Genomic DNA, 17,327 nt, shown 5'->3' with positions numbered 1-17,327 from the left:
GAGAGAGAGAGAGAGAGAGAGAGAGAGAGAGAGAGTGTTAAGGTACTTAAAATGAATTGGAATTTAAGTTGTCTCCTGCATTAACATGTAAACAGTTAAGATTTATATTCTCACATATTGTGCTTAAACTTCAAATTCCATGCACCTATTTTCTGCCTCTGTCTTTTGGCTACAATTCTTCATTGCTAGGGGACAAGAGTGAGGCTGTTGTCAGTCCTCTCTCTCTCTCTCTCTCTCTCTCTCTCTCTCTCTCTCTCTCTCTCTCTCTGTGTGTGTGTGTGTGTGTGTGTGTGTGTGTGTGTGTGTGTGAGAAGATTTGGCTACATGTTCGGATTAATATCAAATGCCCATTGGAAAGAATTGTTGTGGAACTGTTATGCCAGTTTGGAAATAAACCTCATTGTCATTTGCAGACTACATTAAGTGGCTCTGAAAGACTACAGCTGAACTGAAACTTTGGGACTGGAAGGAGTGCAAGGGTATATGGAATAATGAGAAAGGCACCAGGAAAAATGAGTGAACTGGGTAAAATGACAGGGAGGAGGCTAGAGATTAGGTACAGCATTAAGGAACAGATGAATGTCCTGACAAATGAGTCATGTCTAGATCCTGGGAAAAAAAGGAAGGTGGTTGGTTTGAAGGCAACCAGTGGGATCACTCATAATACACTGCCTCACTGTTATTCCACGACTCCTCCTTCAACTGTCTTTCCAACAACCTTTCCACTGACTAAAGCTTATGAACTTAATCCTCACATTCAGTGTTGATCTGTCTGTCTGTAATTGATTTGTGTAACACCCAACTAGCAAATGGCCTTGGGGTAGTCTCAAACCATAAAACCAAACAAAGGCAACAAAATGAAAAATAACAATCAAAGTTTCAAAGCAATACAGTATTAAAATTGAAAACTTTTTTTAAAGTACTGTAACATTGAAGAGCCTGTAGTAAAATGAATAATCAGAACAACAGATCAGAAATTGAATGTCTGCTGAAAGGGAAAAGTCATATCCTGGTGTCTAATTCCATATAATTAAGATGCCAGATAGATCTTGGGAAGAGCATTCCAGAAATCAGGAACTTTTTCCTTCTTAGCCACTTGTCATTCCATTGTGAGTTGCAGCACCCAGAATGCCTCTGAAGTCTTAGCAGTTGAGCAGGGACAAACAGGAAAAAGTATTCCTTCGAGTCCTAAGTTGTTTAGGACTTTAAAGGTTGTCAGCACCAATGCTTTGAATTGGGCCCAGAAACCGCCTGGCAACCTGTGGAGTTGATTGTCTGGAGTAATATTTTAACTACTGTCTCATCACCTGTTCGGCACTCACTGAAGTTTTCAGAGGTAACTTTCAATAATCCAGGTGGAAGATTGCCAATATGTGGATAAATGAGGTTCAGCTATTTCTGTCCAAGTATGGTCATAACCAAAGATGATAAAAGGGTGCTTTGTGCTGCTTGGCTTTATGAGTACCCTCACACCGTGAACTTGCTCCTTCTGGAGAAGTGTGCCTCTGTTTAGAGCAGGTTGAATGCCACTTAACAGGACAGATGAACCACCTACTAATAGAACCTCCATCTTGCCTGGAAATTCCCTGTCACTCACAAGGTATAGGATGTATAGTAGTTGTCTCTGAAACCTGACTCTGAATGTACACCACCCATCTCTGACCCGCCTTCCATATGAGTTTCTACCTTTCTCAGTTGAATATTCTGGGAACTGAAAAGTCTAACACTTAAAGTTCACAGCAGAGTCTCCTAAAATGAACAAAATGCCCACCTCTGTAATGCAGTTGCATTTCCTTTTTTTCCCTACACAGCCAGACAAATAAGACAAAACTATGTTTTCTACTCAGGCAAAAAATGGTTACAAACTAATGAAAAAGTCTCTGTTGTCCCAGTGTTTAAGTGGATGTAATAGCTATTTTTCATTTAATTTATCAGAGCCTTGTACAGCTTCTTCCCTTCCATCTAACACTTAGGTTTATAACATGTAGTTTTATAATTGCCTTTTAGCCAACTGAAGATTTGAGGTGTATAACTCAGTGGTAGAGCACAGAAGATCCCCGGTTCAATCCCTGGTGTTTCCAGGTAGCACTGGAAAAATGCTTCCTTAAATCAGCAGTACTGGGCTAGATGGAACAATGGACTGATTCAGTGTAAGAGAGCTTCCTGTGTGACACTTTTGACCTTGCTTTAAGATACAATAATATATAAAATCAGCCTGGCAATACAAGATGGCCCTGTGAATCCATAGCTGCTAATAGCTTGCCTGAATAGCTTCTGGAACTCACTCAGAAAAATGAGGTCATAGAGTTAGAATTCTGCAGCTTTCAGAGTGCAGTGGGAAGGGGCAACTCGTATGCCTGACTGGTTCCCTTATTTAACCCCCCCCCCCCAATGTAATAAATAGCATGTTGGGAATAAAGGGTTCCTTTTCCCCACTGTGCAACTTTTTTGGGCTGGAAGGTGTTCATATTTTAAAAATGCAGTGTGCTACTTCCAGAAGTGCTCTTTCAAATCACTACACCATTTAATTCTGCGTAACTAATAGAATAGCTCTAAAGCCTCTGTTTTAAATCTTTCTTGGTTATAAAGAGCCCGGCCAAGCTGTGGCCCCTTCCCACATGAGGATTGGTCCAGTTTCCAGAAGGATGATGCACACATGTAGAGCAGACCTCCATGATGTGGCCTGGGGCTTCTAATACTTTGGTGGCACAAAAGGGACTGCAGTGCATCGGCTGCTGCATTACTAGCATGATGCAAGGGGATGTCATGCTGAGTCACACTGCTACTCAGAAGAAGGTTACAGACTAGGGAATGGGCTTTTTAAAATGACCTTATGTATGCTTCCAAATATTTCATAGGTAGTTACTTTTGGCTGACATTACATGGTATTTGGAAGGTCAAACCATATATACCTTTAGATATTATAAATCTAACGATACCAAATATCTAGAAAGTTTGTTTGTATACACATGTCACAAAGGCATTTCCCCCTCTAAATTCCTGCTAGATGTCTTTTAAAAAATCTAAATCCCCAACAAGCATGCTGATTAAATTCACTGCACTATTCAAGTAAAATATTCCAAAAGAAACTCTGTCAGCCATCAATTGTGATCAATCAAGGGGAGCAATTGTGAACTTCACATCAATTTTTAATTATGAAACTCCATGGAGATTTTAATGTGGAGGTTTTCATATTCAGTATTTAACATCAACAGTGTTACAAATATTGATGTGAAAAGGGCTGTAAACATTCTCTGTATTTGTGGAAAATGCATTGAAACATAAAAGTATGTCTTTTAAAAGATTTTCACGTAAACCATTCACAGGCTAGATTTTATAAGTAAAGTTGCTGTGTGCTAAATTAATACCAGCTGATTGCTGAAAACATAACTTCCTTCTGGCTGTGGAAAGAGAGATCTACTGCTTAGTTAAACCCCAAGTATGTTTTTAATAATCAATTATTTTATTAACATGACTGTCTTATTTAATCTAAATCAAGCACACATTTGGGAACATTTACATAAGATGTTTTCAACAACTGTGTTTCCAGTGCAGTGCAGTCAAGTGATGGGTGTTGTTTCTGTCCTGTCAGAAAAATCAGGACACCTTGCCGAGCCCCACAAAAATATATTTCCACTGGGATGGTTCACTTAAATTATTCCAAGGCTTGATTGGAAAGAGGGGAGCTTCTGGGTGCTCCTTGCAACCATATACAGCCTCATCTTGTGCTTTGCAATGAGGTAAAGCTTTGAAAACGATGTGACATCTGAGTACCAGCATGCACACAATAGGAATGTAACTCAGTAATTACTGAGCTGGTTGCCCGGAGCTGGTGCCTCACCTCTTAGTGACTGTCTGCCTCTCAGCTCATAATATGATCCTAAGACCACAATTCCAGGCAAACAAAGGTGGGGATACCAAATAAACAATCAGTTATTGTGTGGTGGGCTAAACTGTTCCTTGTGGCTTGGTGCCCTGCCCTGCGCTTGGGCAAAATCCTTCTGCGGAGCTCATTCCTCATCCATCTTGTTTATACCTTACACTAGGAATACAGCGCTCCTATCAGCCTGAGGGCTGCATTCCATAACAGAGAGGCGCTCAGTGAGTGCACTGCAGTGGTGGCTGGGGCCAAAGGCAGAAGTAGCAGGGCCAAAATACCAGCATGTTTTAGTGTAGAGTAAAGCGGTTACTGTCAGTAAGTCAGCCATAGCTCATCAACCTTTGGGTGTGGGGGCTGGATCATGGAAAAGCTTGGAGGCCACCAGTGATAGGGAGAATGGGGTGCAGGGAGAAAGAGTGTGGGCTTCTGGGGAACCTGAGCAGGCCAGATTTGAACCTTTACAGGGTTTTAGGCCTGAGATTTGGTTTCCAGGTCTGAGATGTTGCACCCTGTGCTACGGAAAGTTGGTGATTTAATTGGAATTGGTGCTTGCCATACTTCTATTTCGAACTTACTTCCACTCTTTGTCTCTCTCACCCCCTGGAGAATGGGACACATGGGTATATTCCTGGGCTTAAATCTACATGCTGTTGTCTTGCAGTCTGGTAGAACTGAGTTATGGGACCACTGTAGAGTAGTGACCAATAGGTGTATCATCAAAGGGGGCAAGTACCCTATTTCCACTTCACTAACAATCCCTCCCTCCTTCAGGTATGGCAGTGCAAACAGGGGTGGTGGTTTTGCTTGTGGTATATCAACATAATAGGCTAGCACTTCTGTTGCATGTACCTACCAAAATGTTTAGATATGGTTCAGAGGCCCTTCTTGAAGTACCAACCCTGGAGGAGGTATAGGGGGTGGTGAGTAGAAGAAGGGCCTTCTAGGTGGTTGCACCCTATCTCTGAAATTAGCTCCCCAGAGAAGTTCACCTGGTGCCTTCCTTACAATCATTTCAGTGCCAGGTGAAAACAGTCTTTTTTGGGGGGCGGGAGTATTTTAAAAACTAATTAGATAGTATTGAATTAATTTTAGTTGACTGATGAAATATTTTTTGATTATTTCTCCTCTATCCTGACTATACCATATGGCAGTCTAAGTAGTAGTTTATGTTTTTAATAGATTTTAGAATATATATTTTAATCATTATTTATTGTATAATTTTATATGATATTGTTGTTGGATGTACACCACTCAGAGTCCTGTTTGGGACTATTGGGCGCGAGTCTATAAATAAATAAATAAATAAATAGCTAGCTAGCTAGCTAGCTAGCTAGCTAGCTAGCATGAACTAAATGCAATAAGAATTGCATCTTTCCAAAATGGAATAATTTTGCATAATTTTCTGAAAGATGATGAGTAATGACATGAAACTGTAATGAAGAGTCTCTTGTGGCATTGTGGAAAGATTCATTGTTCATAAAGAACGATGCCGCTTTCTTATCTGTGACAGACTAATACAATCCCCCTCTTGGAAGGTGTGAAAAGGGCGTTTTGAGAATATAGTTGCAAATACATCAAGTTATATACTAAAACAGAGGTGGGAACCTGTGGCCTGAGGGCCATATCGGGTCCTTCTGAGGGCCATATCAGGTCCTTCTGGGGCCCTGATCTAGCCTTCCGGATCTCCTTAGATTGCTATACTGCTCTACCTCAGCCATCAATTGTTTGGTGGTTTCCTGCCTTTTTAAAAAGGGTTTCCCCCCACTTTCAGAAAGGTTTTTAATGTCTTTCCTAAGGCTCAGTTACTGGCAGTAAGAACTTTAAGGTAATATATTTGGGTATTTTTGGGCTGACTTCTTTTGCCCCACCCAGCATTGGAACAAGGCCCCAGAGAGCTTCTCTGGAATTAAATTCAGCTTTTGGGCTGAAATCAGTTCCCCACCCTTGACTAAAGTGTCAGAAAAACTGGCAATGAAAAATGAGTTCGTTCACTGGAATGCACCATCACAAAGTATTCAAGAGTCAGCCCATTGATAGTGGTGGAGACACATATTTGTGGCAAAAGGGTTGGATTGTCCTTCCTTGCAAATGTTGGCTACTAGGATAGCAACGCTTTGCAAAGATACAGGGCATGCTCTCAGCCCCCATCTGGATCTTCTTGATCAGTCTCTCTTTGGCTGCTGTGCATCTTGAGTTGGCCTAATACGGAACAGATGTTGCCCCACTTTCATGTCATTGCTTGGTAAGATTACTTTTATTAAGGTTCTTTAAAGACTGCTTTTTTGCCAAATTGCCATTATGGTTTTCATTTCTTGATACTGATTGAGAAAATGACTGAGGTGAGGGAATGAACCCTGCAGATCTACAGTTTTAAGTGGTTAAAAAAGAAAACATCCAAGCTACATTTGTGTTTTATTTTCTCTTTCATTTTCAGATTTATTTCTCTCTCATGTACATACATTAGCCTGTTATGTAACACAAACTCACACACAATGTTTAACTATCTATATCTGTTTGTTTATCTGTATCTGCATGCAAATATAACTGTTCTTTGTTCACTTTGTTTTCATCTAATAAACAGGTGAAATCACAGTAAAACAACCTGAGTTGCTTGACTATGAGGTCAGGGAAAAAGTGCATTTTGCAGTCTTAGCTGAAAATGGCTTGACCACAGCCGTGTGTGGTGTGACAGTGTTGATACAGGATGAAAATGATAATGCACCTCAATTTGAGCAAAGCTATTTCAAGACATCTGTTTGGGAAGGCCAGGTCTACAGCTCATACATTATGCAGGTAATCTCAAGCTTATATTTAAAGTATTTACCTTCAGTAATTAAAATAAAATAACATAAAACAGGGGCAGAGCTAGCATGCTCCTCTTTACTCCTTGTTCTAACCCTCCTTCTCACATGTAAGATTTACCCTCCTTGGAACAGCTGAATAGAATTTTTGTCATCTCTCAAACAGGGTAATTCATCTAAGCGACTCACCCTATCTGGTCTGGCAAGATCATCTTGACATGTCTGTGACAGTCACTTCTCAGGCCAATTTGCAGGATTGGGTTGCATGTGCTGGTTGTGTGCCAGTTGGATTTGCGTAATGACCCACACTTAACTTGTTGTGACAACTGGATTGGGCCAAGGTGAGTTCTTGGTGTGGTTAACATCCACTCATCAGCCCTGAAACAGGCTGTGGGTGTAAGTGGTTTGTTAGCTCCTCCATCCTCCCACATTTGGCAGTTTCAGATGCCACAACAAGCTGCAGCAAAGAAAGTAATTAGATAAATGCAGTCCGTACAAGCAGGCTGATTAACAAGCCACAATAGCTTATTATCCACATGGGATTGTGCATACCAGCCAGATGCACCCTGTTTTAACTAGAGGTTTAGCTAAGACATTCCAATTTAAATTTAAGGATACCTAGGAAAAAAAATGAAATCACCTCTGTCAAGGATGATATACAGTTTATTAACTACAGTGATGAAATATAAATGTAGGATATAAATAAGCAAAAGAAAGCCTACATTCTACGTATTTGTGACTATATTGGTTCTCTGCATAAGTCAAGAGTTCCATAAGCGTTTAAAGTTGGCGGACAATAAACAGGTCATTCCTCTTCCCAAGCTGAGAACAAAATACAAAGCTTCTGCCATGGATTTTATGAAGGTCCTCTCTCCCCATTTCAGAAGCTGTCAGAACAAACAAGCCCCTTCCCCGTCCCAGGAGACAGCAGTAGCAAAGCTGCTTGAGTAAGGCAGTCTCATTCTGTTAAGCTTAGGGGATAAGCTACCCCTTATCTTCAGAATGGTTGGAGAAGCTTCATAGCAGTCATTTCTGGTGTTCTTACTAACAAGCTGAAGACTGCAAGTCCTTGGCCCATCTGCAAGAAGCTGTCCTGGCTTTTGGACACTCGGAAAACTCACTGCATGCATCACCTGTTGAGCCTTGATAACATCCTCTCTATACAGTATACACTCTGTCTCATTGGGTTCCTAATGGCTGAATATCTTGTCTTTTTGGAGTGAAAGGAAGCCCATCTTGGAAGAATAATGAGATAAGCACACTTGGTTAAACAAAAAATAATGTTAACTGCATCAGTTCTTACCTACCAGGAGCAATATTGAGTTGCAGAAGAGAAGTGACCTTCAGAAAATTAAGAGAGAACATGCTGTTTCTGTGAAAAATATGTACTTGGAGTGAATGTAAGACTTGGACCAGAATTTGGGGAGCAACCTGTCAGAATGTATTGCATGGACTCTCTCCCTCCTTCTTCCTCATTCCCCCCTCATCTTGCCTCGTTCCCTCTTGTTCCCGAGATGACTTTCTGGATTAGGACCCCCCTGCATGTGCAAGACGGGCTACCACATGTGCTGCTGCACCAGCCTTGAGTCCAAGCCACAATTAATCCCCATGTGGATGGTCACATGCTGGGAGGGGTTTCATGGGCTGTGATCCAGCACTTCTTGAACTGAGCCTGCACCTAATGTCTCACGTAGGTAATGAAATATGTCCAATTATACATCCTGTGACAAACTCAAGTAAAAGCAGAGGAGAGCAGCAATTAAGACAAAGCACAGCAAGTGACAAGCACAGCACAGCATGTGACCATTTCCACATGGGCATACTAGACCCATTTCTGTTCCAGAATGCATGTTTGTTACCTCAGGATAAACTTGTGTTTTGTTCCCATACAGATTTATGCAACAGACTCTGATAGTGGGCTCAATGGAGAAATTGAATATTCGATTTTATCTGGAAACACAAAGGAAGCATTTCTCATTGATTCAGCACAAGGAATTATATCAACAAATGCAATCTTAGACCGTGAAGAAATTCCATCATATAGGTTTGTGCAAAATGTATAGAAAATCTATAGCATATCATCTTGTATGGCTTTGTTGACATCTTCTTGACATCTTAAACATTTGCAAACCACATTTGAACACAAGAGTATCTCTGATGTTGAAAAATACAGACCTTCCCCCACGAACTGCCTGTTAATACTCATAGGCATGTCCAAGGAATAAGCTTTCAAGGTTTCTTTGTGGCATTAATGTAAACTTTTAACCAGTTTGAGTAGTGGAAGAGTTAAGACAGCTCATGTTTGTGGTTCAGGCAAGAAGACTCGTCTTCTGGGCATTATGTGCACTAACAGTCATCCCAGTTCTCTGGTCCTTACACAGCTAAAACATCTGTGCACATGAGGGATATTATCAGCAGACTCAGGGAAAGCGCAGAAGTACAAACACTTTTAAAAACATGATTAAACAAGAACTTATTAGAGGAAATCACCCATAGATCAATGAGGACTGTGCCAAGTGGCCTCAGAATAGTGACTGACTCTTGCGGGACAGTCAAATTGAAATTTGAGGCAGCAGGCAGGGGGAGTGGAATGGCTGGAAACCTGAAGAGTGACACTCCACACTGCAACATTTTGTTACAGATCCTACTGGTAGTAATAGGATTCAGTGTTGCTTCCAGATTTTTTTTTCTATTTTCATTTAGTTTTACTTACTTTGGCACACCATAGTGGTAGGGAGTGTGTTTTCTACTTAACACAAGATCCACTTTACCCAGCAGTTTGATATACATGTTAAATAGCATGCAAAAGAAAGCCACTCCCTGCTAGAGAAACCACAGGGCTGAGCAAGAATTTCCAAGTGCACCTTCTGGATCCAGCCATGCTAATCGGAGTGGGACTACTACAGTGCAGCACCTGCTAGTCCTAGCTTGAACATCTGCCATAGAAAGATACCATGGTTAATGATATCAGAGGCCACCAAGCCATCCAGGAGTACCAAAAGGGTCACACTGCCCCATCTCTCTCTTGACATAGGTCATAATAAGGGCGGCCAGGGCTGCTTTTAGGTCAAAATGTGACCTGGATCCTGACTGAAATGGATCTAGATATTGGATCAGGCTTATATGGTTGTAATGCCTGAATGGTCCCTCAGCTCTGTCAAAATCTTTCCCATCATAAAATATTTGAACTGGGAAGTTGCTATACTTCTTGTATTCTGGTAGGTTTATAGTAGTTAAATTATTTTCATATTTTGTAATTGTCTTCTACATTGACAGATTTTATAACTTTCTCAACCCTCTTTACATGTCTAATGATACTGGTGGTGTATATTCAAGATGTTAGAAATGTGTACATTTAACTCCATCAGGAAGTAGAAAGCATGAGAAATCATACTGCAAACCATGTTCAGTGGCAGGATGTCTGTGTTGTGCTATTGTAGTCTGCATGGTGAGCTTCTTCTAGAAGAATGAAGCCCCACCATAGCCTCAGGTCTTGTATATTCATCAGTATGCATCTCAGTGCACTGAGATTTCAGCAGATTGCTAACCTGTTACATCCTCTGCAATTGTTCTCTGTTATGTGAGCCCAAAAGCCACATTTGAAACCTCTCCTAAAATGTCATTCAATGGAGATGAATTTTCTGAACCATCTCATGTTGTGCATATGAGAATATTTTCTTGTCATATATATTAAAGCAAGCATCTTAAAGAGTTTCTTAAAACATATAACTATCCTTGTTGCTTGTGGCACCAGCAGCAGCTACGGGAAAGGGAGTGGGAGCAATCCCACTAAGTCAAAGATGGGTTAGAAATGGCCACCAAAAGGCTATAGCTTACAGATTTTGGGGTGCCAGAGGGCAGGATCCAGTCATTGGACATCTGCTGGCTGATCTTTCCCAGCCAGTGTGCAGGTTCTCAGGCTTGCACTACAGTGTGGATAGTTTGTGTGTTTCCCCTTCCTGCCCCTAGGGGTGGAGCTGGACAGTTGCATGGCAGCCCCTTTTATATGCCCTTGCAATGGGCAAAAGAGTAAAATGCTCCCCCCTCCCAAGGTTGACTTCCCTAGGCTGTGGCCACTAGGGCCTAGTGGCACTCTGATTGGCCTGCCGAGAGCTCCCCAGCATGTGGTGCACCCACACTTCTCAGAGGATGTGTGTAGCAGGTTTAGCACCAGACTGCTCCACTGCTTCCCTCTTCTTGACATGTTCAGAGTAGTACAAAGAGGGATTTCAGGAAAGTTGCTGCATCCACAGTGCAAACAAGGGTACCCAGAACTTTTGCTGAATCCACAATTATGAATGCATTCTGTTAGAAAAGTATCTATATATAACTGAACTTTAAAAATATCTTTCCCTGTACTTGATCTGTAGACTGCGGCCAACCATGCAGAAAATTCTCTCATTTTGATTCTCCCCTCCCCTCTTTTTTTCAAGATTGAAGTGATCTCCTGTTTAGCCTAAAAAGTAATAATATACTTCAGCGGAACTGTTAAGTCCCTTAAAAACAGGGACTTCAGAGGGGATTGCTGACATGTTTAATTTGAATGTCTTGGTTAAGATGTTTTTAATGAGGGTTTTTTGACACCAAAACTTAAACAGAGATTTTAGTAAATATTGCTGTATGTACTTTATTTATATATGTTCTAGACTGGCCTGCCCCCGCTTGGTGCTCGCCATATGCGTTGTGCTACAACTTCCGCTGGCATTATGATGACTGTAGCTGAACACACATGGAAGGAACCAGGTTGGGGAAGGCTGTTCTAGACAAACTATGCAATTATGCATGTTTACAAACTTGAATTTAAGTCTGTAATTTAAGTAATGCGTTCTGACAATTTTTAAGCCACAGAAACTCAGAGAGCAGAACCGGTGTGGCAGCAGACTCCACAGATCAAATTGCAGCTTTTTTGTGTTCAGTGCCGTCATGTGCATAATGGGAAACAATGCCGTTTGTCACTTTTGAAAGGAAGTCATTGTGTCAAAGATGAAAGAGAAGACAAATTCTGCATATTTATTTAAGAAATGTATATTCTGCAGTATCCCAGCCTTTGAAGCGGCTTGTGAAGACATTCACAATAAAGTGCATATTTCTAAAGGGAGAAAAAGAAAATACTGCTTACCCATTTAAACCTATTTACAATATGTAAAACACATGACATGCGTGAAGCCTTAATGTCAGCTTTCGGGCCTGCTGCTTTTGTTCCAGTTTCTATTGAACTCAAAAATTCTTGAATTAAATCCCTTCTTTGCAGACTGCAAAATGATAAGTACCATGGAAATTATAAAAATTAAATGTGTTTCCATTTTGAAGAGTAATCTTAAAAAATTGGTTAGTTAATTGTATGTTTGTAACCTTTGATTAGCTATAATGCCAGCGGGCTGAATCCAGCTTACATTAGTTGAGTTTAGGCCCCATTGAAATCAATACAGCAAGGTAGTCATGTCCTACTGACTTCAGTGGGAACTAAGCTCAAGGCTGGATCCAACCCAGTATTTACAATTGTAGAGCAACTCTTTGCAAAAGGAGGTTTACAATGCAAGCCTATGTATATCTTCTGAGATTTCATTCCATTTAATAGGACTTACCCTAAGTACAAGCCTGCAATTCTCTGTACCATAAACATACATAGGTTTACACTGTTAGAGGTACATATTTGCTCTGTTCCATTGCTGCAATCCAGAGATCCTCCGAGACTTGCTGTCCACTTCTTACTGCAAGGTTGAATTCGTGTCCTCACCAAGACATCATGTGCAGGACTAGTTGTGTGTGGATATCTCTGGATTCAGCCAGCTGGGCAGTCAATATTGATGGTCTTATGTATGTGATAGCCAGTTCTCAGCACTGTTGAATGAAGTGCCATAGCAGTTTATAAATGGTGCTGGTACTGCTTCTTCATCTCTGTCTGTTCACTTTTCAAAAATTATTGATGTTTCCTCCCTAATTTTGTTGTCTTAAAAGTTCCATTGAAAAACATGGAGCCATTTTCCAGCATAGCTTTTGAGACATGAACAAATCTATAAAGATAGATGATGACAATGATGGTTATATATATATATATATATATATATATATATAGAGAGAGAGAGAGAGAGAGAGAGAGAGAGAGAGATTCTAATCAACCAGTGTGATAATCCTGTTAGACAGTAATTCCATACTGACTCATTATTCAACAGGTTGGTTGTGCAAGCTGCTGACAGAGGAAATCCCAAGTTATTTGCAACGAGCACAGTAGAAATACAAGTTCTGGATGTCAATGACAATATTCCAGACCTCCAACCTTTAGGCATTGTGGAGCTTCCTGAAAGTAAGAGTGGTAACTGCCAAGCTAATAATTTATATTTTCTTGCCCTTTAATTAAAAACATGAAAGTAGCTTGCTGAATTCTTATTCATTTTTGTTCAAATAACCAATTTTTTTATGAGCAGTAAATATTGTGTGGCAAGTATTCTATTATATTTCTGCTGGCTCTATTAAGCATCTGATTCTGAGCAACTGAAAACCCACACATAATATAATGCTGTCTACCTCACTTTAAATCCCCAAACATTGGTTAAAAGACTCTGTTTTGAGACTCAGATGTCACATTCCTGAGACTTAGTTTCAATTTCTATTTCCCTTTTGGAGAGTGAAATGTAATTCTTAAGCCAGCACTCTCAGCTTCAAACTTTACAATACCATCGTTGACAAAAGTAGCACTGATGTTATGAAACTAAAGTAACTTCACAATCAATCAGCTAAAGACTTTGGAATGAAGTTTGTGTTGGAATGTTAGGCAATTTTCCCCCAGCACTTAGTTTTTCTTCTAATGTTCCCTTTTGTGCCATGGTAGTGGATATAGGATTAGCCATTTTGTTACCACTGAGTAGTACTGAAAGGCTGAGGTTCCATCATGGGGCAGTGTGATAAACAGCTGTTGTGCTAGCAGAGCTTATTACTAGCACCATAGGATGGGAGCAGTCCCTGAAATGAGCATAAATGCCTCTTTCTGAAATGGGATGTCTCAGAAGGGAGCTGTCCTCTTCCATTCTGGAAGCAAGATTTCCAGGATTTGTTTTCAGGGTTGCTTTAGAAAGCACTAGTTCCTGCAGTGCAAATGGTAATCCTGTTGGCACAACAGTGCCAGTGGAGGCACAGCAGCAGTACCGGGTGCTTCTATAGTTCTTTCCTATACCAGTACCTCCATTCTTGGGAACTGGGACAAGGCATGCAAGGCAGCTCAGGCATGACTGATCTCTTGCAAATTTACTTATTGACATTAAGGAGCATATACCAGCTCCCTTACAGCAAAAGACCCTTTTAAGTTTCTTTCTGAGTTTGATTTTACGCTCATTCCCCAAAGTGGGAAGTATGTCAGCATTCGCCTGCCACAGGCCAGTCTGGATACATCAAGACTCCTGAGGAATCTTGGCTTATCTATATCTGGCTTGTGTGTAAATTGTTATAGATTCACTCAGGTAAACTGAACTTGTGTCACGAAAATCATGAAGGGTCTGGAAAATTAACTTTAGATTTCAAATTTTATCTTTCATATCGGATAATCAATAGTGTTCTTAGGGTGCAATCATATGCATGTTTAGACAGATAAACACCTTATAGATTCCACCATTCTCCAGCCTTAAGTGTCAAATAAGTATCAGGAAAAGTGTGGACAGAATTCTGTTCTCCTGATATCAGAGGCAAGTAGTTCTATCCTGTGAAGTATTAATATCCATGTTTGCTTTTTGTTCCTAGCAGTGTCCCTTTTCCTGCTCTCTTATGGTGAATTTAAATGAGCACCAAAATTGTATGACAGTTCTTGCTTATGTTATATAGCTCCTATATTATAACTCTGGGTAGTCATTTGCTGTGGTGAGGATTGCAAAGATGTTGCTTGAATGCAGGTGTTATATTTCCGCCCCACCCCTCTTTCTCCAGGAATTCAGGAAAGGCACTGCCTTCCATTTATTTAGTCAAGCAGTTCTGTTATTAGCAATGTGGACAAAGAAGATTTTGCAAAAAGGATTTAAAAAAGGATTTAATCACATATCACTATTATCAAGTTAGGAGCTGGGTTCAAACAAAACAACTCTGGGTTCAAACAAGAGTTGAATTTAGGTTAAGTGTAGGCTGTTATTGAAGTGTGAGTTGATACTGAGCCATGGAGTATTGTGTTTTCTGAACTCAGCTGCTCCATGAAGAGAACACACAGTTTGTTGTTGGAATGTGAATTGAAGATGTTTGTAGTTAACAAGCAACTGTAGTCTGTTAACATGGTTCAGTTCAGACAACATGATAATTCATGTTTCAACAACCTACCTAGTCAATGTTAATAGTATGCTTAAAATATGTATAACATCTTTTGCAGTTACACTTTGCCCCTTTGTTTGGACATCCAAGATTGTTAATGAAAGTATCACATTATAGAAAACATGCAAAAAACAGCTATAGTACTTAAGTCTTACTTTTAAGCATGATCATTGTTAGATTCTCCACCCGGCTTCCTAGTGATGCAAATATTGGCAGATGATGCGGACCTGGGCCCACCTCTTCGCTACAGTTTTGCTGAGGATGGTAATCCTGGAAAAACGTTTGCAATAGACCAATACAAGGGAATAATTTCGCTGGTGAAGGCATTAGATTTTGAAGACATTGGTCAGTTTGAACTGTTGATCAGCGTTTCAGATTCTGTGTATCAAACCACAGAAAAACTGCTAATCCTTATATTAGATGTCAATGACAATCCACCCCTGTTTGCTCAGGATGCATATCAGGTAAGAAATGAAACATCACAGTATTTTATTATGTAAATGCCTGTTCTTGTGGCCTTGAGGTGCTATATTCCTTTTTCCCTTCAGGTGATGATACCTGAACTTAGATCTATAGATACCTCTCTCTTGACTATGTATGCTACAGACAGAGATTCAGAGTGCAATGGAAAGATAACCTACAAAATTATTTCCTCCTCTGATGCATTTTCTATTGATCCACAAAATGGTGAGTCCAATAGATATGCTAGAATTTTTAGCATGCAACCTGCTTTATGAACTGAAGATGTGTTTTTCCTTCCAAGTTTGTATTTGTTGAGGATGCCTATTAAAGGGTCCTTCTGGTTCAACTTCAGTTAAAATGATTTGCACCTATCATACTGACTTCATTGGCTGGTGTAGGCAGATTGAGTGAAGGCATGTAATTTGGCATTTAGCGCTCTGTTTATTTCCCTTTGTGTTCAGAACATTCTACTTACTTCAGTCAACTCTTGTTCTATTACTGTGAAGAAAAAGGACAGAAACTTCATTTAGACTAAACTTTAAGAGCAGTGTTAGGCTCAGGTTTTTCCAAAATTTAAAGAATAAGAACTGTCTTTTGCAGAACTTTTACATGTATTTCTAATACTACTAATTAGTTCTACGTATATTATGTGCTTAAATGATGTGTCTATATTAAGCCTAGGTGTTGATCAGCTCCAATTGGAGACTAACATTTTCAGCTCTTTGGAATTAGCTTTTTATATGGTAAATGACATTCTGGCTTAATAGTTCATACAGGTTAATCCTATGCTTGTCCATCTAAAAGTAAGGCCCATTCAGTTCAGTAAATCAGTAGTGGATAACTGTTTCTTCATCTTAGAAGAGCTACCAAATAATGTGTTTAGTATTAGAATAATATATTTTTACTTTGTTTTAGGCTCCCTATTTCTTGTTGCACCATTGACATATGAGGACAAGAACTCAGTTATTCAGCTCCTCGTAGAAGCCAGGGATAGTGGGAATCCTCCTCTGGCTGCTATTTCATCAGTGGTTGTAGAGATACAGGATGTGAATAATTATACCCCTCTATTTTCAATGTCATCATATAATCTCAGTGTAAATGAAAATGTTTCCATTGGAGAGAGACTGTTCACATTCTCAGCGACTGACCATGACAGGACATATCCAAACAGCTATGTTGAATATTCTATCATTGGTGGTAATGGCAGCAGTATTTTCCATGTGGAAAATGGCATCACTGGGCCAGAATTTCCAGAGAAACTGATTGGAAATCTTGTCCTGAGAAGTGCTTTGGATCGAGAAAGAAGTTCCTCTTACCAGTTGTTAATACTTGCATCGGATCATGGAACTCCTTCTTTAAATTCCACTGCCACTGTGTCCATCACCGTTTTGGATATCAATGATAACCCCCCTGTATTTACTAATTTGGAATATCATGTTCATGTCAGAGAGAATATCCTGGTAGGCAGCCATATTACTGCAGTCTCAGCAAGTGATTACGATGCTGGGTCAAATGCAGACATTACTTATAGTATTGTTGCTGGAAATGATAAGGGGCAATTTCGGTTGGATGGAAAAACTGGCTCCCTTGATCTTGTCAAAGCACTGGATTATGAGGAGACTACGAAATTCAGTTTGACCATTCAAGCCTCTGATGGAGGGACTGATATAAAAAATGTGGCTTTTGCTGTTATTTTTATTAATATCCTTGATGCTAATGATTATGCCCCAGTATTTGTTTTTCCCAGCCTGGACTGTGGAATACATGAAAATTTGCCTGCTTTTTCTTATGTGTGCACAGTTTCTGCATTAGATTTTGATACTGGTCCTTGTGGTCATCTTTCTTACTCCATCCAGTCCTCATGTTTGTCCAGTCATGGAGCTCCTAGAGATCATGAC

The 17,327-nt window shown here is 40.1% G+C and overlaps 1 protein-coding gene across 1 annotated transcript in view; it reads left to right on the top strand.

Moving 5' to 3' along the window:
- The window catches only part of DCHS2 (dachsous cadherin-related 2), a 108,584-nt gene that overhangs the window by 89,523 nt on the left and 1,734 nt on the right, over positions 1–17,327 (top strand). The window contains exons 15-20 of the mRNA XM_044430672.1: positions 6,462–6,673; positions 8,574–8,725; positions 12,855–12,985; positions 15,145–15,431; positions 15,516–15,654; positions 16,345–17,327. Of these exons, the coding sequence (XP_044286607.1) occupies positions 6,462–6,673; positions 8,574–8,725; positions 12,855–12,985; positions 15,145–15,431; positions 15,516–15,654; positions 16,345–17,327 (1,904 nt within the window). The remainder of the gene's footprint in view (positions 1–6,461; positions 6,674–8,573; positions 8,726–12,854; positions 12,986–15,144; positions 15,432–15,515; positions 15,655–16,344) is intronic.

Source organism: Varanus komodoensis, unplaced genomic scaffold (genome assembly GCF_004798865.1).
Source record: "Varanus komodoensis strain SLA01 unplaced genomic scaffold, ASM479886v1 scaffold21, whole genome shotgun sequence".
NCBI lineage: Eukaryota > Metazoa > Chordata > Lepidosauria > Squamata > Varanidae > Varanus > Varanus komodoensis.
This window is presented reverse-complemented; position numbering and strand designations above follow the sequence as displayed.